Genomic DNA, 22,567 nt, shown 5'->3' on the forward strand with positions numbered 1-22,567 from the left:
CTTTCATTCTCAGTGCGTAAGGGTGGGACTGACCCCATTCCCAGGCTCTAGAAGTGGGTGCGCAATCTCAGCGGGTCCGTTCCAAATACCTCTTCGCCATGGCTGCTGTGACTGGTCCACGAATTGGCATGTGACTCGAGGCTGACCAGTGAGCTCCCTCCCTGGGACTTTGTTGCTAATCGGGTCAAGGATGCCAGCCTTGACCCAAGAACATCCATCTCTGCCACCATACTCCCCATGAAGCCTGAAAGAGGAATCTTTTATTTTTTTTTTAATTTTATTTATTTGAGAGAGAGACAGTGAGAGAGTGAATGAGCAAGGAGAAGGTCAGAGGGAGAAGCAGACTCCCCGTGGAGCCGGGAGCCCGACGTGGGACTCGATCCCAGGACTCCAGGATCGTGACCTGGGCTGAAAGCAGTTGCTTAACCAACTGTGCCACCCAGGCACCCAAGAGGGATCTTTTAAATAGGCAGAAAAGATCTTATTGTCCCCCCTACTTAAAAATCACTGATGGCTTCTCATTACACTTAAAATAAAACCAAAACTCCTTATCATGGTCCCAATCCCTGTACTGCTGCCTCTCTCTTGTGTTCTCACAGGACTCTCCTCTCTGGTCACTAAGGTCCAACCAGGAGAGCCTTTTTTTAGTCATTCAGAAACAGCCAGATCATTCATCCCTTCCTCAAAAGTCTTTGCCGGTGCTGTTCCTTCTGCAGGGATACTCTTCCCCACGTGGGCACAGAGTGGGCTCCCTCTCTCTACACAAGTCCCTTCTCACCTCACGTCTGGCTCAGAGGGATTTTCAGGGCTCATTCTCTTTGTTCTCACACTGTGTCTCTATATCCACCTTTACTGCTTCCTTTACACTATTAATAGAAATTATACATACATTTTCATTCATCGATTTATTTATTCTACTTCGCCTTCTGGAAATAAATTCCATGAGCCCAAAGACTTCGCCATCTTACTCACTGCTCTATCCCCAGTGCCTACAAGATGCCTGGTGTATAATCAGCTCCTAAGACAGACATGATGGATGAATTAATGAATGAACACATTGATCAACTGAAAATAGGGTCTAAATTTTAAAAAATAAACAAAAAGGAAAGTGGATGTTAAAGATTAGGAGAGGCAGGATTTCTACCACCATCATTTGAACACATGGACCCAAATGAGGCTGTCTCCTCCTGGATTTTTCAGTTAAGCAAGCAAATGGATTCCCTTTTTAGCTTAAGCTGGTTTGAACTGGGTTTCTGTCGCTTGTGACCAAAGAGCTCTGACTTCCACGAAGGGGGTTCCCACAGCCGCAGGTGGTGCCCAACCACATGATGTCTCTCCTCTTCCACTTCAACTCTATCCCCCAAACAGACAGCGGGGAGCCTTGGTCCCAGCTGTATATGCTTCCCTCTAAGTCATTCGCTGTTGGATTAACATGGCTCAGTTCCAAGCCCCTTATCTGAGAAGATAAGAAACAATGAGACACAAGGAGCTTGCACTGAGAAAGGTGCAGTCTGGACAGTTAGCGGATGGGACAGAATTGGCCTGTATTCTTCCTGTGCTGGGGGCTGCCTTCCCCCTGCAGGAGCCACTGGCCCCCTGTCCTGCCTGCCCTTAAAACAGAGACCCCATCTCTGGGAGTCTGAACCAAAAGAGAAGCCACTGATCCGTTCTAGGCTCACATTCTACATCAGCCTCAGGTCCTATTTGTCTATAGGCTGGCTTCAATCTCATTCCTTGGTTTGGGTCTCTGGGTTGTTCCTGGCCAGTTCTCTTAAGCCTGAGACTGACTTGGAAACCTTCCCCAGGGATGATAGTAAGAGTGAACAGTTGCCTTTTGTTGGTGTTTTACGATATGCCAGGCTCTGTTCTGAGTACTTCTCCTGTTCTTGGTTCACTTCATCCTCCCCGTGATCTGATAAGATAAGCGCCGTTAGTGGTCCCATTTCACAGATAGGGAAGCTGGGGCGAGGAGCGTTGAAGTGACTTGCCCAATATCACACAGCTAGTGAATGCTGGAGTCGGGGCGTGAAGCCAGGCAGCGTGGTTGCAGAGCTCATGCTATTAACATTCACCCTACAACAGATTAGTTAAGACTATAAACATCTACGGTAGATGCAGTTTCCCAAAGATGGATGCAACAGCATTTCCCATCCCACGTACTTTTCTTACAGTGTCACTCTGATATCCCTCTCACCGAGGAGTGAGTCATATACTCCCTCTCCCTGAACCTAGAGCATGGGATACTATGGCACTCCAAGGCTCTAGGATAAAAATGCTGTGGGGCGTACGGGTGGCTCAGTCGCTTAGGCGTCTGACTCGATTTTGATGCAGGTCAGTCTAGGGTCATGGGTTGCATGCAGAGCGTGGGGTCTCCTTCAGATTCTCTCCCCCTTTGCTGCTCCCCCCACTCATGCTCTTGCTTTAAGATAAATAAAACCTAAAAAAAAAAAAAAAGAAAAGAAAAAAGAAAAGATGCTATGTATCTTGCTCTGATGGGACACTCAGTGTCCATCCCTAGCACCATGCCCCACCTCGCCCATGTGCAGAGATCTCATGGAGATGCCCCACACTGACGCCAGCTGAGGTCCAGCTATAACCAGCATCGCCACCAGAACTGTGAGTGGAGATGCTTCCAGCTGGTTCCTGCTTCAGGTCACTGAATCACCCCAGCTTTTGAGTCCTTCCAAATGAGGCCCTAGATATCACGGAGCAGTGGCAAGCCCTCCTGAGTTCCTGACCCACAGAATGCATGAGCCTAATAAAATGGCCACTATATTCCCCTAGGTTTTGTCGTGGTATATTACCCATCACCGCTGTCCGCAACCTTGTACACAGCCCGCCCACAGAACTCTGCCTCTGACCAGCATCTGATTCAGTCCCTAATACTCAGTGACAGGTTCATCATACTCTGCTACTCTGATGTGTCACCTCAGCCTCCCTAGTTGGACATCCTGAGTGCCAACAGCCAACTTCAATGACCACTTCTCGTCTGTAGCCAGATCCTCAAGATTCCGAATGTGATAGGTTAGATGGAACCTACACTCACTTCGTGAAGCTGTTTCTGACCTCTCGAGCTTGACCACAGATCTCAGTTTCCTGTTCATTCCTCTTGCAGCCAGCCCTATCCATTTCCAGGTGATTCAGGCACGGTTCAGAAATGGAGCTAATCCAGCCTCTTCATTTCCAAGACGGGAAAACAGACACCCAGCAAAATAAAACAAAATGGTAGCAACTGACATCTCTTGACTCCTTCATGTACATGACTGGATTTTACCCTCCTAAGTTACCCTGTGTAATATTAATAATATTACGGGCTCCATCTTAGAGAGAGAGTAAGAGAGCAAGCCATATTTGCTCATACAGTTGTATTAAATTGCCCCAGTGTCCTCTAGTCTTCAAGGCCCAATCTTGGAAGGGTGAAGACGAGACAGACTGTAGATTCCAAAATGAAAAAAATCACTGGGCTTTTTTTGGGCAGAGATTTCCCAAGAAGACAATAGCCTTGGGTCCAGATTTCCTCCACCTGGAAAACACACCTCCTTGTCAACAACACATCTAAGAAATAAAGATGGTCCTTTCTTGTGGGTTGGTACTATGGGTGTGGCTAAGAAGATTTGTATTGCCTGATCCCTCCAGGTTTTGTACATTCCAGAATGTAATACTGTAAATCTGGGTTCTTCTCCAAGAAGAGGGTACCAAATCTGGCTTTGATGAGCATACAATGCCTTCTTGTGGGTGGAAATATATAGTGTTTGCAAAAACAAGAACCTCTAGAGTCAAAGACCTGTATTGTAATACTAGTTGTGTGACTTGGGCCAAGCTATGTAAGCTCCTGAGTGTCCATGTCTTCATGAGCACAGTAGTAAAAGGACCCAACTCAAGGGGTTGTTGTAAGAACCAGGTGAGATAATGCAGAGAGCCTAGAACATAACAAAGGCCCCTCCAAAAAATGACCAATGCTACTGTTATCATATACAGAAATGGAATGAATCCTTACCAAAGAAAGTAAGCAGACTCTCGCTATATTCTAGAAAAGCCACCAAATTACCTCAAACTCCAATACAAACAATCCCTAAAATTGCACCAAGAGGCAAGAATGCCACCTCCCAGATCCTGGAGAAAGTGTTTCATTCACACAATGCCAGCCCCTTACTGCACCCAAGTTGCTAAGAAGCATTTTGACACTAATCCTCTCCCCGGTAATCTCAAGATGCTAATTCCTCCACTTCAATCTTCTCTGGAAAGTCTGGTGACTAAAAGATCCAGCTTCTGACCTACAGGCTGGGGATGGAAGCCCTGATGTTCTTAGCCATCAATCTTTTAAAAAAAAAAAAAAAAAAAGTTAGGCAAATGATGGTATCCGAGTCCCATCCTTCTGGCAAAGAGGAAAGTCCATAAAAGCGGGTAAGAAAAGATTCAATTGTAATCCGACTAATGCATCTCCAGAAGGGTTGCTATCTGCTGCAGAGCACTCCCCATTAAAGAAATCAATTTAGCATTCGACTTCTCCTCCTGTGGCGCATATCTGACAAGGATAGAAAACAGATTTGTGTTAAATACTGACAATAAAGCCTGTAGCTCAAGGTTATAGCAGTCAACAGAAATCCAGTGCCTCGGAAACCCTGAGACCCTCATCCATCAGCTGGAGTCAGCAGCTTTAAAAGAAAGCCAGAGGTCTGGTTCGGGAAGGGGGTTGGTAATCAAGAGTGGGTATTTGGGGCCATGGTAGCCCGAGATGCTGGTTTTGCGGGAGGCCCAGAAAATGGGCCTGAGCTTCTAGGTCCCTAGCGTCTTGGCGGCTTTTCTTGGTCGTAATGGATAGCTCTTCTTGTTGCTTGCCCAGTATCCTCTCACTCTTATTTTCCAATCAATAGCACCCATTTTAGGGGCACCTGGGTGGCTCAGTCGGTTAAGCATCTGCCTCTGGCTCAGGTCATCATCCCAGGGTCCTGGGATCAAGTCTGGCATCAGGCTCCCTGCTAAAGGAGGAGTCTTCTCCTCACTCTCTTATCCGCCTCTCTCCTCTGCCCATGCTCTCTCACATTCTCTCTCTTGCTCTCTCTCAAATAAATATATGAAATCTTGAAAAAAAAAAAAATAGCACCCACTGTATCTCAGGGAACAGTTCCTCTTCTGCTTCTCGGTTCATAAGATTTGAGTGAAATTTAGCCTACCTCCCGCTCTAAGGGGAGGTAGGCATGTGAATTCAGCCTGCCGGATGAGGGCCGTGTGGCACCCTGACCTTGGCGACCTCCTTGGGCACAGCACCCAAGGAAGAACCGACAGGGACAATGAGACTCAGTCTTGGAATTTTCTGCAACTGTTTGGTTAAAAGAATTCACCTTTCTACCGGTGTGGCTGGAAAGACAGGATTAAGCCTGAAGCTTCTAGAAACCATCTTACCATAATAAGGGGAGAATGGAATCAGCCCAGAGAAAGACACAGATAAGAGATAAAGATCATCCAGAATCTGATTAGATTATTGCCCTAGAATGAGATTATTTGAAGACCATTGCCTGCACTTCTCAGTTCCAAGATCCAATAAGTTCCATTTTTCTTGGTTTTAAACCAATTTGAGCTGGGTTTTTGTCACTACAACGAAGAAAAAGATCTGACAATTCCAATGTAGCTGGGTGAGGCAGGCCTACTTGGACAGTACTAGCTCTCTTTGGGGCCTAGGTCAAGGCCACACTCAGCAATTAATCACATCTCCCAATCGGATCCCACTTTCCAATGCCTTAACAACCCACAGGCATGCAGCAGAGATAGTGCGGGGCCCCTTCCAAACTTAAAAAAAAAATGTTATCTTTAAAAACAAACAAACAAAAAAAAAACACAATAAAATCCCAGGTGTCCCAAAATTAAAAAACAAAACAAAACAAAACAAAACCACTTTTTCTTTTAAATTAAAAAAAAAGTCATTCCTGTGGCGTGTGGCAAAGTTGGAACATGTGATTCTTGATCTCCGGGTCAGGGGTTCAAGCCCCATGGTGGGTGCAGAGACTACTTAAATAGATAAAAGTTACAAAAAAAAAAAAAATCCTTTATTGCTAAAAGCTGCTAAGCATTATCTGAGCTTTTGGCAATTCTTTTTTTTTTTTTTTTTTTTTTTTTTTTTTTTTTTTTTTAAAGATTTTATTTATTTATTTGACAGAGAGAAATCACAAGTAGTTAGAGAGGCAGGCAGAGAGAGGAGGAAGCAGGCTCCCTGCTGAGCAGAGAGCCCGATGCGGGACTCGATCCCAGGACCCTGAGATCATGACCTGAGCCGAAGGCAGCGGCTTAACCCACTGAGCCACCCAGGTGCCCCGGCAATTCTTAATTACTATTCACAGACCACCACAACAAATAATGAAAAAGTCTGTAATATTAGCAAATACCAAATATTACCAAAACGTGACACAGAGACATAAACTGAACGGACACCACTGGAAAAAACAGCGTACACACACACACACTTGCAGCCACAGACCTTCAATCTGTAAAATCCAACAGTCCTTCAAAGCACGAAGACACAAAGTGCGGGAGAAATAAGGTAGCCCATGCGGACCTATTAGTGAAGATTCCACGTGCCTTCTGGGAAAGCAGATACAACATCCCAAAGCAAACAAGCAGGTGCTGGTGAGCCCGCAGCCCCGCCGCGACCCCCTCCACTTCTGGACCTTCTGTTCTGACTTCCAGCCCTGCAGCCTCCACTTCACCGGAAGGCTGCCCCCCAGCTCCCGGGTTCAGAAGCCTGCTTCGCCTGCACCCACCACACACCAGGGGTGCCTGGCTACTAATATCTCCCTGGGCTCGGCCTTTTTGATGTCGCCAAGGCTGATGGGAGGCATTTCTCCTTTATTCCACTCCCAGAGACCCCTCCTGCCCAGGACTCAGTGTGGGGCACCCCTAATCAGCGGCCTCCCCTCCACCTCTCCCTGTGCTGTCCCTGCACCTTCTTCTTTGTTTAATTTAATTTTACTTAAATTCATTTAATTAACATACAAATGTTATTATTAACTTCAGAAGGAGAGATCAGTGACTCATCAGCTACATACAACACCCAGTGCCCATCCCATCACCTGCCCGCCTTAATGCCGGCACCCAGTTACCCCATCTTCCCTCCCCCTCCCCTCCAACAACCCTCAGTTTGTATCCTGGAGTTATGAGTCTCTTACGATTTATCCCTGCGCCTTCTAAACAAACTACAGGTATTTCTACAGTCATTGTAACAGTCTTCAAATTTCCCGTAAAACACCTCTGTCACTTCCCTTGTGTAAATTCCTCCCCCCAAAGCCTTTTTTCCTTAAGGTCACCCAACGTTTCACAAATCCCCTTCTGCGATCCTTAGAAATGCATCTCTCCCCTCAGCCTGCAGATCGCAAGAGGCAAACAAAATCCCAGAAGCTCTGACACCCCTGCCGCCCACCCCTAAAACTTATCAATACATTCATGCAGCAAAAATAGATTTCTTCCAGAAGGGAATGCCGTTGCCACCCAAATACGACGTCCCTATAAATACCAGTGCAAAGGACAGAGGCGAGCCGCCCTGCTGGTGGGAAAGCTGGAAGCCAAAGGCGCCTGCCCCACTGTTCTCGGGGGCGGCCCTCACCTCTCTACCGGCCCCTGGCATTTTATGTGGATCCAGCAACGCTGAATTAACCTCTCGCTGTTTTTCCAAAATAGGCCTTGCTGTCTCTTTCCTTCTGCCTTTCTAAATGCAGTTCCATCCACCTGAAATGGTGGGTGTTCCCAGGGGCTCCTAAGGACTTGCCTCTTCTCACCCCATCCAAACTCCCATGTTCTAGGACTTTCTCACCCTGAAGAGGGAGGGCTTGGGAGCGGATTGCCCCAGTAGACTGAGCTTTCTTCTCAAGATGAGCAAGATGAGCCTAGTGATAACCCGGCCGGACATCTCAGATGGGACTGGAGGTCTGGGTAATGCAGTGGGTCCCAGGGTCCCCGACAAGCGCACTCATCGGCTCAGGTGTTCTTCCCGTCCTCTTCAGGTGATGTGTTAACCACGGCAGTAGATAACATGAAAACACACAGGAGGAGAGATGCTTTTTCTCAGTTTCCCTTCAGGCTTTCTGATTTACGTGCCAGCCACCCCCCCCCAACAAAAAGGTCTAATTTTGGTTATTCATAGGTCTTCAACATCTAACATCTCCTGATCTCTCATTTTCTTTAAAGATTTGTTTACTTACTTGAGAGAGAGAAAGAGAGAGCACGGGCGGGAGGGGCAGAGGGAGAGAGCGAGAGAAAATCAAGCAGATGCCCCACTGAGCAGGACGTGGGGGACTCGATCCCCCAACCCCGAGATCCGGACCTGAGCCGAAACCAAGTCAGAAGCCCAACTGACGGTACCACCAGGCGCCCCCTGCTAATCTCTCATTGTAAAGGCAAAGAAATAATACTGTTGTTTTCTCATGGTATTATGTTTATAATTCACTTCTACTTAAGGTCGGTGTTATCTTTTTTTTCCCATTGATATTAAGCGGTCCAGTTTTCATGTAAATTTAAATAAATAAAGGGATGAATTATATGCATATACACACATATACGGGTGATATATAATTATAATTATGTTACAATTAAATACATATAATTAAATGTATTAACCACAGGCACTGCCTGCACATGACAAAAATCTGTGTGATACTCAAATGAGCTGAGCATAGAAGAAACTAGAATTGGCTGGAGTAGCTAAAGGTAGCTACGGTGCCTGCCTTCCTTGGTCCCCGTGAAGTCTCTGGTGGCCACAGTCCAAAGCAGTGTGGTCCCCAAATGCTTAGAAGAAGCAAACCCTGAGAAAACGGGCCGAAGCCAGTCTTCCCAGCCTCATAAAGGGCTTCAGAAACCAGGCAACCATTTGAATTTGCCCTGTTCCCCTGCTCCTGGGGTGTCACCATGGAATTTTCAAATCCTTGGATTATTTCAGAGTCAGGGAAAACCATTGTTTTGGCTCCATATGGCTTCTCTGAAGTACAGGGCAGAGGAAGTTCCCTTCTTGTAGAATCCCAGCTGTAACTGAGGACAAAGGGTCTCCTGTCTTTGATAAACAAATGTAGGTAGAGATTAAAGGCCTTTTCTGAACCTCACTTAAAGAGGCAGCCCCAAAGCAAACCAGCCAGACCCCTCGAGGGGAGGCCGCTTTTGATCTCAAGGCTGAAAAGCAATGAACGGGGAAGCTTGTCTTTCCTGCTCCGAAAGGTGGCTTCCAGAGTCATCCCCAAGATGGGGCCTTTCCCGTCCTGTCCTCACCTTCCCGACTGCTTGCTGTCACTCAACCCAATTCCTTCCAATGTATTTATCAAGGAAGCTTTTATGAGCCAGGCTCTGTGTTAACAGCGGGGACAAATGAGAAGTCAGTATATGTGCTGCCGAAGCGAGCATGACAAACTAGAAGTCAGAACAGCAAAGTAGTTCACCTCAGAAGCCTATTCGCCAGAGATTCTAGAAAGAGGAGACAGAGTACAAACATTACTAAATGAAAAGGTAATTCCAGAGGAGGTGCAGCTATTGAAAAATAAAACAGGGGGGTGCCTGGCTGGCTCTGTTGAAAAAGTATGTGACTCTGGATCTTGGGGTCGTGAGTTCAAGCCCCACACTGGGTGTAGAGATTACTTATCTAAGTAAACATTAAAAAATAAATAAAAAAGGATTCATCAAAACATATCTGACGTGTTGGGGGGTGGCGGGTTAGTACGCGTGATGGGTGATGATCTCTGTAAGATTTTGATCTGCAACTTGAATCTGAGGGAAGGGTGCTCTACTAGAGGAAGACGCGCATACAACACCGTGCCATGGGGATGCCGCTCCCTTTCTTCCCTTCCTCGGGGACCGACCCTCTATGCATTCCCTCAGCTTCTCTTCACAAGGCTTAGAGGTAGGACTCTGAAACAGATACAATTGCTATTTCCATTGCTAACCACGGGACCAATCTCTGAGTCTCAGGTTTCCTACCTGTAAAATGGTAACAAGAAGGGTAACCCCTATTTGATAGGATCGCTGTGAGCAACCATGGTGCGTCTAAACCACTCGACTGACTTCCCGGTTCAACACCCAACAATGGTTACTCATCACTCTAATTCTATTGCGTTCCTTGGACACACTCCAGAAGACACCGGGGTTCACAGACCTGAAGGATGCCTAGTCCCATGCAACAGCTAACCTGAATTTGAATTCTGAGTCCCTTCTTGTTTGAATGAATTTGGGATTGATCCTTTGGAAACAGAAGATGATAGATTTTTTTTCTCTTTTTCCCTTTCTCTTTTTCTTTCTTTCTTTCTTTCTCTCTCTCTCTTTCCTTTTTTTCTCTCTTTCTCTCTTGCTTTCTTTCTACTTTTTGGTTCCAGGTGTTTCCTGCTACCCCTTCAATGACTATAGAATTCGTTGCCCACTGTCTTCATTGAAGAGATTTTTCTAGCAGGGATCCAAAGAGAGAGTCACTGCTTGGCTTTTGAGGTTCAAAACAGGCCTTTGAAACTCAAGGCAAGAACTGTATCTTGAGCAAAAAAGCCTATCTGAGTTTCAAGAGCCTGTATCCTTTGAGTTTCAAAAGACCAAAATCCCAGGCTAAACAATAGGCAGAGAAGAGTATGTTCACTGATCTGTGAGAGTGAGGTTTTCTGGTCTGCCACCCAAAAAAAGAGAAAAAGAAAGAAAAAGAGAAAATCGCACAGGCTGGGGAGCAGTAGCAGAGTAAACATGAGGGTTAGTGTCTAGTCAAGGGCCCGGTGAAGCCCACTGAAGCCCAGTCCAGTGGAAAAGTGAAGAATTAAATTAGACAGTTGAGGGTATAGGGCAACCTCTTCTCATTTCCCAAGTAGGGAAAGTGAACAATATTCGAGATTTCTCCAGCATCCTCCTGGGGGTCAGATCAGTAGGACAGTGTCCTTGAGGAGGGAAATCGGCTTGAGTTCCTGAGTCAAAAAAGTTCTGAGATGTTTTGTGGGCAGAGGCAGACGTCACCGTTCAGGGGGGCACGACACCCCTACCGTGAGACTGCTCTCCTCCTGGGCACGTGGTCAGGATGGCAGCCAACCTGTCTCCTGCACATGGCTTGATAAAAAACAACCTGTCTGCTCTGCAAGACTTCGCTCGGCACCATCTGAATCACCCCACGTGGACAACCCCTTTACGATGGCTCGGAGTAGTCATAAGCCCTCAAGATGGAACAGCGCTCTAAAAATCTAGATGAGTCAGTCTCAGCATGGATACCCCCATGGGAATGAAAGGAACAGGCTTGAGCTCTCCCCGGAGCCAGAAGGACACTGTAACACACCTTGGTTAGACACTTGCAATCAAAAGAGATTTGCTGGAAAGACAACCCACCATCAATAAACTAATGGTCTAGAGGAAAAGCAGCCAGAAAATGCTTGACAGGAAGCTAGCACAGTCCTCTGCTCGCTCACCGTCTTCCCTCCTCTCTCCTGGAACTGAAATGAAATTTCAGCAACAAAATCTCCTGCAGGGTAGAGCCAGGCAAGGGGCACTTGCCTGGGTCTCCCAGGCACCTTCCTTTTGTTTTCCAGACTCCACCTTCCAGAAATTCACAGGAGGACTAACAACTAACTTGCTCTGGGGTTCGGGGGTAGGAATGGAGGAAAGCCTTCAAGGGTGTATTTAGTTCAGAGACCGTGTGTTAGTCCTAAGCTCTCTCTGAGCTCTGTAGTAGGGGGACACAAGCCACTAGTCCCTGGACTAAATTTACAGTGACTCTGTTTATCCATTTAGATCAGCACGAGAAAGGGACCGAGGCCAACTGCCTCAGTTGCTCCAAGGGGGCTCAGTAGCACTTCCAAGAGCAAAACCCTCTGAAGATACCAAGAGTGAAATAGTCAGAAGCAAGAGATTACCTGGCTAACTCTGCTCAGAAAGAACTTTCCATCGAGGCTGCGCCTACAGAGAAGACTCAGAGCCCTACAACTTTGAAGGCCCTGTCTGCTCACAGTAAAATGAACCACACAGTTAGTGTGACTTGTGGTTGATATGCGCAAAACCGTGGTCACTGATTTCACTCAGATCTGAGTTCTTGGTTTCCCCTCCAAGATTCTACTGCTCCAGGGACCCATGCTGTTCCAGCCCACATGCAGCCGCCGAAGTCCCACCCCTTGGACCAGAACTTCAACAATCAGACTTCCAGGAATGTATCCCAAGGAAATGATCATGCCTGTAGACGTGTGGAGGTTTGACTACAAGGATGTTCATCTCACAATTAATTGTAATAATGAACAGTGCAAATAACTTTAAATAGCCAACACCTGTCAGCACAGCAGAGGTGTGCAAATACTCATATTTAGAAAAGGTTCATCAAAATAAGACAGTGACTCTCTATCTACAAGGTGGGATTATGGGAGAATTTAAGTTTCCTGAGAGTGAGGGCTTAATTGATGTCCACCAGCCAAGTGAGAAGGCCCAGCTCCGGGGGCTGCCCTCACTCCTGATACCAAGTGCAAGTTTGGGAGGATGGTTTCCCAAAGCCATCCCAAGGTTTGATAGCTCACTAGAAAAACTCAGTCACTGTTAAGTTGTGGTGCTCAAGGTTACAGGGAAAGGTTATAGGCTAAGATCAGCCAAGAGGAGGAGAAAGGGGAGCTTCCACAGTCTTCTCTCCATGGAGGAAGGTCGCCTTCCTTCCTCACGTCCATGTGCAGCAACACATGTGGACTGTGGCAAACTAAGGCTGCTCCCAGAGCCTCAAGGTCGGAGTTTCTGTTGGCTCTCCTGTGTCGCATGATTCACTGCTCACGTAACTAATCTCTGTCTCCAGTCTTCACCCCTCTGCTGTGACCCAAAGTCCCCACCCCAAATCTCATCGTACATCTTCCTGGCATGGCTCACCCTCACCGAAATGTGGGGCCATCCCCCACTGTAAGTCATACACTGTTAGACCAGCCAGTGGTGAGCCACAGTCCCAAACAAAGACAGTCCTATCAGGGACAACACTGGGTCGCCTGCCAGTAGCCAAGGACACATACCAGAGGTCTTGAGCAAGGCGAGATTCTTTGCTGTGCATTATGATAAATGGTAACAGTGCCTACTGATGATAATATTAAGGAGTTGTTCGAAATCTGATCCCAGATACCCAAGGAGCCAAAGAGTTGCTTTGGCCCATCCTTACCACCGGATGCCATCTAAACAGGCTCCAGCCTTTCACTGGGTCGCACCCCAGGTCCTCCATCAGGCTCAGAGCCTGCAGCCATTTTGCTGTAATTCCTACCGTGATTATATTGCCATTTTTAACCATGACAATTAGAATACTAGCTATCATCGCTAACACTGACAGTGTTCCAGGTATTGAGATGAATTGTTAACACATAAAATCAAATACTTTCACCTAAAAAAATTCTTCAATACATGCTAGCTTAGCCCTGGTTTTGTAGCTGAGAAAACCAGACAAGAGAAAGGAGAGCTTTCTCCAAAATCTCATGTATGAGAAGAGATAGAACTTCCACGGACACTCCCACGGGTCTCACCCCAAGTGCCCCTGACTTCTCTGCTGCCCTCGGCCCCTCCCCCACCCCCCAGGGACCAGTGCTGTCTGCTTCATGTCCTCATACCCTGGCCATCCCATCATCAACCTTGGATGATGGCCTAGAAAGTCAGGTGACCACCCAACAGAGGAGATATGTGGACATCTCCCAACGAAGCTGCCGTCACCATATTAAGTCCTTCTGGGCAACAGCGAACCCCAATCACAGACCCCAACAAGATCCCACCATGCATTTCTCCTGAGTCACCACATAACCTGGACCCAGCCAATGCCCTGAAATTCAATTTCCTTTCGAGTGTCTACCCACCTCTCCAGGTGATCTTTACTGCCAGTCTCTGACACCTAAGAATTTTTTTTAAATAATTTGTCTAATGATAATCTAATCTGAATTTTATCTAATACACACTGACAAATCTCAGGTCCATCTGAGGAGTATTTTTAGGAGTTCTACATCCTTGGGGACTTCTCTGTTCATTTTTCCCTTTTTTAAAATGTTTCCCTTCAAAACTCCAAAGGGTTAAGTTTTCGTTGTGTTCCTTTCTTCAAAATGTGGAGGTGAAAACGCCCACAACGAAGCTGAATGTCTTGGTCCCAAAGTGGAACAGGTTAGACAGGTTCCTCTATAAGGGGCTTTCCTGGGAAGGCGCAGGGTCCGCGCCCCTGTGTCCTGGCTTCGCCTGTTCCGGCTTATGTATCTTTTCCTCTGGAGCAGCCCCTCCTAATGTCCTGCTTGCACTTAAGCCTTAACCTTTCACTCTTTTGCTCCTGCTCAAAACACCAGCTGGTTCTTCTCACTTACCTCCCTGACGGGTGAGCCGTCTATGGTTGAATCACGGCGTGAGAAGACTCGCTTCCCTCTTCCCGTAGGACTTCAGGCAGGATGAGAGGCAGGATACAGCCGCCCCGTCCTCCCACAAACCCACTGAACTGTCCCAAAGTCTATAAAAATCCATTCTCGCAATCCTAACTGGAGGCGGACTCTTTATTTAAGAGACATACGAGCAGGGCAAACCTCCTTGTTGGGATGTCTCTATTCATCCCACATGCCTGTTCCTATTTCCGTTCTATTATTTCATCTATTAATTTAGCAACCCAAGTGCTCCGTGAGTTATTTAGCAATTACTGGGGGATGCATGGGTCTAACGCAGACGGGGAGGAGGTGGACAAATGCCCATTAGCATCGGGCCCAGTAATGGCCCCATAATGCCTCCTTGCACTTAGCCAGATGAAAGCAGCTATATATTGTAAGGAATTTTAAAGGGTGTCACAAACCTTAATTAATTCTCCGTGCTCTGGGAGGAGAGTATTAACTCCCATTTGGGACTCCGCTGTGCCGAGACGGTCGCACGTCACCGTATGAACACCATCCATCCAGTTCACCTTATACTCCATAGAAGTGGTTTCAAGCACATGTGCAGGGAGCCGTTCGTTCCTTAAACAAATATTTATTACGTGTTACCCACGTGCCAGGCACCGTGCTAGGCTGCGGGGAAGCCAAGCAGACACGGTCCCCGACCCAGTGGATCTGAGAGTCTCAGGAAGGAATTAACCGTTATGTAAATTCATTTCTTTAATGGAAAAATCACGTCAACATCCTGCTGAGTGATACACAGGAAAGGGGTGGTCTGGGGTAGCCTGGGGTCTCAGAGAAGTCAGGCCTGAGTTTGACTGTATTACCCATTATCGATTCGTTCCCTGGCCCTCTCAGACAACTTTCCTAACCTTTCTAAGGCTGTTTCCTCATCCAGTATGGTGTCCACCCCACAAGTTTGTAGGAAAGATCAAGTGACCCAGGGCATTGTGCCTGCCCCCCAAAACGCTAAGTGCTTGATAAAGGTGAGCAGTTATGGCTTTAAGCAGTATTGTCTAGTAGCCTCTCAAACTGGGGATTCATCACTCATCTGAGGGAACATGGTAAGTTAAACCTGTAAGTAGCTCTGGAATCCTCCAGAATTAAACGGACCCCTGAAGGTCTGATAAATGCAGTCGTGTCTAGAGTTAATACCAGGGATCTCGGCTAAGCCGCTGGACACAGTGGCACCCACATATCCTCCTGCAGTGGCCTGGGGCTTTTCTGAGAGCAAGGAAGAGCTGGAAGAGAAAAGCACTGGGACCGGATCCTAACCAAAGCAGAAAGGACAGAGAATCCTGGCAGCCCTTTCCAAAGCCTGCCACCCGAGGCCCTAAAACACGGCCAGAAGAGTGCCTTCAACACAACAGCCGGGGGGAGGGCCAGCTCAGCCTCTGGCCCAATATTCAACGTTTCTATCAAGGGCTCGAATAAAGGCTGATCGGAATCTGTGTGTGCTACAAAGCTGGGACTTTATCTTATAGGCAATATGCTACATAATGGAATCGGCATCCCAGAAGACCTCCACCAGCTGGTATGGAAGGCTGAATCACACAACATGAAATGTAACAGAGATAAACATGAGGTCCTGCCCCGGGGGTCCAGCCACCATCTGGACAAGCCCTTAATGGGGACGCAGGTGTGAATGCACCTGGCAGGTTTTCATTACCTACAAGCTCAATAACCGTCTACAGTGGAACGTTCGGATCATCTGTGGTTGTATTACTTGAAGTAGAGCTTTTTGAGCAAGGGAGGTGAAGTTTCTGTTGGAGGTCTGGGTGTAGTTCTAGTACATATAAGCACTCATGAGCATCACTGAATAAATGCAATCAAGGACAGAGACTTCCAAGTACACGGGTTGAGATCAAATTAACATGACAAAAAAGGACTGGAGGTCAGGGTACACTACAGGACTGCTCTTTCTAAATTCTTAAGAAACCATAAAAACAGCGGCCAGATGTGGGCCTGGCAATGGGTTGAACACGTTGCACCTAACACCTCAATCAGCCCCAATCACAACTCCACTGCCAGTTCCCCAGAACTGGGAATGAGACCCGGAGACTGACAGAGGTCAAAGGGCACTCTGCCCAAGGTCACCCATCTGGTGAGTGGGTGAATCAAGGCTCTGATCTGGCTGGCTGACTCCAGATTCGGCATGTTGACCAAGCTGCAAGGCGCCCTATGGAGCCATCCTTGGGTGAGGACTTACTAGAGAATACGGGAAAGGAAAGGGCTGCCCGCTGGCCAGCACGGCCTGGCTCCTCCTCCTCTCCGGCGCCTGGCTCGGAGTAAATATTTAATTAGCACCTGCTGGAGAAACAAGTTACCGAACCAAGATAAACTGCAGAGCGACACAAGGAACTACTCCCTAGAGTGAGAATCGCCACGGTCCTCGATTTCGGAGACTGCCCTAACATAGTCCCCCCACAGAGTGGATGGAAACAACAGAATCATATTCTCTCTGGTTCTCACGGCTAGAGAGGGGAAAGCAGGGCAGTTCCCCCTCCAAAGGCTCTAGGGAAGAACGCTTCCTGGCAGTTTCCCAGTCTCTGGTGGCTGCTGGTCATGCTGCGGGCTCCTTGGTTTATAGCTGCGTGATTCCAGCTTCTGCCGCAGTCTGCATGTGGCCTCCCACGCCCAGGTGCATCTCTTCAGGGTCTCTGCATCTCTTCTTCTAAGGACACCAGTCACTGAATTAGGGCCCACCCTAATGCAGGAGGACCCTGACGGAACTTATTACATCTGTTTCCAAAGAAGGTGACATTCACCTGTTCCGCATGCACATGAATTTGGGGGGGGACACCGGTGGTTCAACCCAGGGCAATCACTGAATAGTGCGAGGCATGGTAGCAGCTGGCCAGGGCACAGTGCAACCCCAGGGATGCTCGGGCACAGTTTTAGAGTTTCATCGTGAGGACTTCGGCAATCAAGTTAAGGGCTGATCTTAGATATCACCTTTGCGTTCAATAAACCTTTACGAATCCCGACTGGATTACCCAGCAGGAAATCATACAGTGGGACAACTCCAACAGGAGTTCCCTTGTTGGGGGCGGGTGTCTCAGAGCCCAGCTCCGAGGCAGATGTGCAAAGGTCTGCCAAAATGTGATCGAAAACGAAGTTTACTCTCACATGCTATGGAAGCATGGAGACTAAGGCAATGAAGTCAGCCTGCAGAGAAGACGGAAAAATAACTCAAGCATCCAACACGACCAGAGTTCTCCAGTCACACAGACTTGCCCCCCCTCCCCCAAGATTCCAACCTTCCTCCTTCTACTAATAGCACAGAAACCTCCTTTGGGAAACAACTTCTACATTCTCAATGTGGCTGATTGAGTAGGATGACCCTGCCCACACTCCCAGGGTTTTTAGGCGGGTCAGGACATCCCATGGCTTTGTCTAAGCAGAGGCAAAGAGAAACAAAGGCACACAGGCCGGGGGGTGGGGGTGCAGAAAAGTACTGATTCCACCACACTCTGTGCTAGAAGGATGTGAAGCTTGCAGCTGCTGGAACCATCTTGCAACTCCAAGGGGAGAATCTTGAAGTTGCCAAGAAAAACAGCAGATCCCGGGAATGGAGCCACTCACAAGAAGCATGGCCAAACGCTGGGTCCTGTTAGCATTCTTTATGTCCTGAATCAAACCGTACCTAAAGCCAGACTGCCCCACGGACGCTTCATCAGGGAGTGAACAGATACATTTTATTTTGCCGGAGCCGGCACGAACTGGATTTCCTGGCACCTCCAGCCAAAGGGCTCTGGATGGAAACAGCAGTCCAGCAAGCAACAACCGCCTCTCAGAAGTCAAAGAGGCAGAAAGAGTGGGGTGTTTTCTAGAAATGGTTGAGAATTTAGTGTGGTTGGTGAGTGAGAGAAGAGATGGCCGAGGCCTCACTGGAAGGGACCTTAGATCAAAAGCTGGGTTTGGGTTTCATCGTGGCGTTTTTATATCCCTTCCAATTCTGAAATTCTTTGGCTTTCTGAGCTGTGTTCCAGAAATCTTTGCAAAAGAAAGGAAACATTAGTCCAAGAGTAGCAGTCTTGCCTGAATTACTGCCTTAGGTCCTAATGTGCCTGCTGTTGGGCATTTTATCTGTATCCATCAATCTGCAGGGAAGCTGGGAGTCAGGGGTAAAAATTACTACCCTGACTGCTGGGCGCAGGCTCCCTGGGTGTGCTGATCACACTCCTTGGCAATAACCCTCACAGGTGGCGGGAGCTGCACCCCTGTGGCCAAGTCTCTCTCTAGCCTCAGATACTTGCAATTCAGTCATGCGTAAAGATGCCAAAAACTTCCACCCTTGGGCTCCAGGGCATTGCTAAGCATAGGAAACAGTCGCCTTTCATGGGCGCGCCGTTCCCAAGCTCCATACTGGTCTTAGTGGTTGTGACGAACGAGGGGTGAGGGGCCCAGAGATTGCCAGCAGTGCCTTCCGCCCACTCCACAGAGGGTATGCGGGTACAGGTGACTGTGCCCAGAGATGCCATGAGGTCTGCAGAGTGAGCGTGGACACGCAGGCTGGACTGGGCATTTGGATGCCGAGAGACCGCATGGTGGTCTCATTAATGCCCCATGACGAATGCCACACAGAAGAGACAGTGCCCCCTCCCTCCTCTAATGGGACCAAGTAAAAGGGTAGCAAGGCTGCCAGACCCCCAGGTGTCCAAAAAGCAATAGCAAGAACCAGGGAAAATTTTTAAACAAAAGTGAAATTACAGAAGAGTTAGCTTTCGTTATCTGGTTCTTTCTTTGCTTGACAGTTATCTGTCTAATTCTCTGAAATGCAGGGTCTATAAGAGCAGCTTATTTAATGATAACAAACTGGTAAGACAACAAGGGGTCTACAAAGGGTCGGGCAGTATTGTGTGAGTGCACCACAGGCACGTGCGTATCAGTGTGTCTGATCCTCAGTAATCCCATGAGGTAGGTACTATCATTGGCCCCACATACAGATGAGTAAGCTGAGGCAGAGGCTGAATAAGCTGCACAAGGTCAGTCAGCTGGTGTCTGGCAGAGCCAGCATTTGAACTCACAACAAACTGGCTCCAGAGTCCAAGTTCTAATTAGGGCTATGCCCAACCTGCCTTCCCACTGCCCAGAGCATTCGTTCGAGCAGCAGCTCCATCCCAGGTTCATTTCCGGGTGTTAGGGATGCAGCTATGAATAAAAAGAATCAGGAGTTCATGCAGCGTTTGCCGGGTGGATGACCAGGTGGACGTGTGGATGGATAGCGGGCTAGATGTACTGATGGGTGGGTGAGGAACAAGGTAGGATTCAGAAACGTGGAAAGGCTCTGCTGACTATCATGAGTGAGTGAGTCATCCGTAAGAGGCTGGATCTGTCTTCCGCAGCTTTTCTTCCTGTATTTGACAGTAATTTGTCAGTGGAATGCACGCAGGCCCCAGGACCAGAAACCTGGCTCTATCCTTTTAACATCCATGTGATCCAGAGCAATTCACTTAACCCACCCCCCCAGACCAGTCTCCTCACTTATAAAATGAGAATAACCCCAGCTACTCACAGTTGCTGGGGATTAAATGTTATTTGCTATTGTTTGGAGCCTGGTTCAAACATCTCTTTTCTGCAGCTCTCAGTTCAATTCAGTTCAACAAAATGTTTATGAAATGTGTCCTTTATGCAGACACTGTGCTGAGGGTAAGGCTCCAACACCGAATTAGACAAATGCAGCTCAAGGAAATTTTAGTTTAGGGGAAAGACAGGAAAAAAACAAACATGTATTGTAAGTGCTCAGGGAAGTATGGGATGGTAAGTGGGGGTTAGATGGGGGGGGTTAGATGGGGGGGTTAGATGGGGGGTTAGATGTGGGGGTTAGATGTGGGGGTTAGATGTGGGGGTTAGATGTGGGGGTTAGATGTGGGGGGTTAGATGTGGGGGTTAGATGTGGGGGTTATATGGGGGGTTAGATGTGGGGGGTTAGATGTGGGGGTTAGATGTGGGGGGTTAGATGTGGGGGGTTAGATGTGGGGTTAGATGTGGGGGTTAGATGGCGGGGTTAGATGGGGGGGTTAGATGTGGGGGGTTAGATGGGGGGTTAGATGTGGGGGGTTAGATGTGGGGTTAGATGTGGGGGGTTAGATGGGGGGGTTAGATGGGGGGGTTAGATGGGGGGGTTAGATGTGGGGGGTTAGATGTGGGGGGTTAGATGTGGGGGGTTAGATGGGGGGGTTAGATGGGGGGGTTAGATGGGGGGGTTAGATGTGGGGGTTAGATGTGGGGGTTAGATGTGGGGGGTTAGATGGGGGGGTTAGATGGGGGGTTAGATGGGGGGGTTAGATGGGGGGGTTAGATGGGGGGGTTAGATGGGGGGGTTAGATGGGGGGGGGATTAGCCTGTCCTCCTTGATGCCCCACAGCACTCCCCTGGGCTGGCGATCACTATACGCATCTGCCGCCTATTAAACGAGGCTCTTACAGAGATGCCCATGCAACCCTGAAAGAGGAATCCGTTGCACCAAATGGATGTATGAATGGATAGGAGGAGAAAGGTGGATGGATGGATGACGGATGGATGCGTGGGTGGTCGGATGGGCGGTCGGATGGGCGGGTGGGTGACAGATGGACATGTGGGAGGTGGATGAAGGCACGGGTCGTTGGATGGGTGAGTGGGTAGATGTGTGGACAGATGGGTAGATGGATGCACGGACGGACGGGTGGATGGAAGGAAGTCAAAACAATGGTCCACACAAGAATAGCCAGGACTTCGCAAGAGCCACGGCCAGAAGCAAAACCCAGTCCATGCTGAGCTTATGTCCACGTATTTAAAAAACTGGACAGAAGGAACAGGAGCATCGGGGACAGATCTGGGGCAAAGCCAGAAACTGGGATAATACACAGAAGTTGGAAAAGAGGGCCCAGCTGCAGGAGACCGCACCAGCAAAAAGGTCTCTTGGGATAGCAGGACCCAGAGGATCAGGTGTGGCATATCACAAGGACAGTCACAAATGTCCCTTAGAGATGCACCTCCTCATGATAGGACTCTATGGCTCCTGTCATTAAGATGAGCCATAACTCATCTACTCTTTGTATCTGCCCTTGCCCACACGACTTGTCTTGGTCAATGGGACATCACCATGGTCAGAGGCTGAAAAGCACTTGTACATTGGAGTTTGCTCTCATTCTGCTTTGGGAACCCTGTGCCCACTGCTCCATGAACTGCCAGGCTCACTTAGCCTGCTACACGGCTGAGTCACTCATGCCTACTGCCCTAGCTGACAAAGAGCCAACAGTCAGACCTGAAAGTCCCAGAACAGGCTGTCTCTGCTGCGTTGGCCCCCACCGGGAAGAGCCATCCCACTGGCCATGACGGGACAGGATCACTTCTACCATTTATATCAGCAACTCTGGGGTGGTGGGAGGGAAAGCTCACTGAAACAGAGGGGGCCATGAAGAGCCAGACCCACTCCAGCAGAATGGTCAAACCAGCTCGTGTGGATGAGGCCCCTCCTTTCTATCCACCAATCCTCGGCGCAGAGGTATCTTCGGCAAAATCCCTTCTCACAGTGGGAGCACATGAGCCACATTGGTTGACGCCAGGCTCAGACTGAACGATCCGGTAAATGTCAGCCATGGCACCGGCTGTGCTGCTGAAGAGGACCCGCTCTGAGGACCTGAGGCCTCGAAGGTTCGCCACCAAAAGCCACCAAACTACGGGGCCCTCCCTGTAATGCTCAAGTGTCCACTTCATAGTCCCCTAGTTTGCATCTGAGAAACCAAGTCCCAAAGAGGTCAAATAACTTGCCCAGAGCCCCCAAGCGTACGGGTGGCAAAGCCAGTGCTGAACCCACGATGAGAGGGAGGCCCCCACCACCTTCCACACCTCTCGCTGCTCCCCAGATCCCAGAGGCCACCGTGATCACACCCACGCTGCAGGGAGTGGGGTGCCCCAGCCTGTCCTTCCGTACTCCCACTAAGAGCCGGCTTTTCCTGCACCATCCAGACTTTCTCCTGCTCCAGGGGAATCTGTACTCTCACACCAGTACTGTGGTTTCCCCACAGGGAGCAAATCACCAGCCTGGTCCCCCGGGCTGTGACGCAGATAAATGCACCCCCCCCCCCCGACCCGGAGCAGATGGCTGCATGTGAGGCAGCTTTCCTTTCACTCCTCGCTGATAGCCCAAGAACCTTCAGATTATTCTTACATTAAACAACAGTAAACTAAGAATTCCAAAGGTACAGGGAAGAGAGAAGTACACACAGACGCACGCACACACAGGCAGTGTA

The 22,567-nt window shown here is 48.5% G+C and overlaps 1 protein-coding gene across 2 annotated transcripts in view; it reads right to left on the reverse strand.

Moving 5' to 3' along the window:
- The window catches only part of HS3ST4 (heparan sulfate-glucosamine 3-sulfotransferase 4), a 386,157-nt gene that overhangs the window by 199,290 nt on the left and 164,300 nt on the right, over positions 1-22,567 (reverse strand). The window contains exon 2 of one of the 2 annotated variants that reach the window (XM_059155176.1): positions 14,753-14,912. The exons of the other annotated variant lie outside the window; for it this stretch is intronic. Within the exon in view, the coding sequence (XP_059011159.1) occupies positions 14,753-14,912 (160 nt within the window). The remainder of the gene's footprint in view (positions 1-14,752; positions 14,913-22,567) is intronic. 2 annotated transcript variants of the gene reach the window in all.

This window comes from Mustela lutreola, chromosome 17 (genome assembly GCF_030435805.1).
Source record: "Mustela lutreola isolate mMusLut2 chromosome 17, mMusLut2.pri, whole genome shotgun sequence".
Taxonomy (NCBI): domain Eukaryota; kingdom Metazoa; phylum Chordata; class Mammalia; order Carnivora; family Mustelidae; genus Mustela; species Mustela lutreola.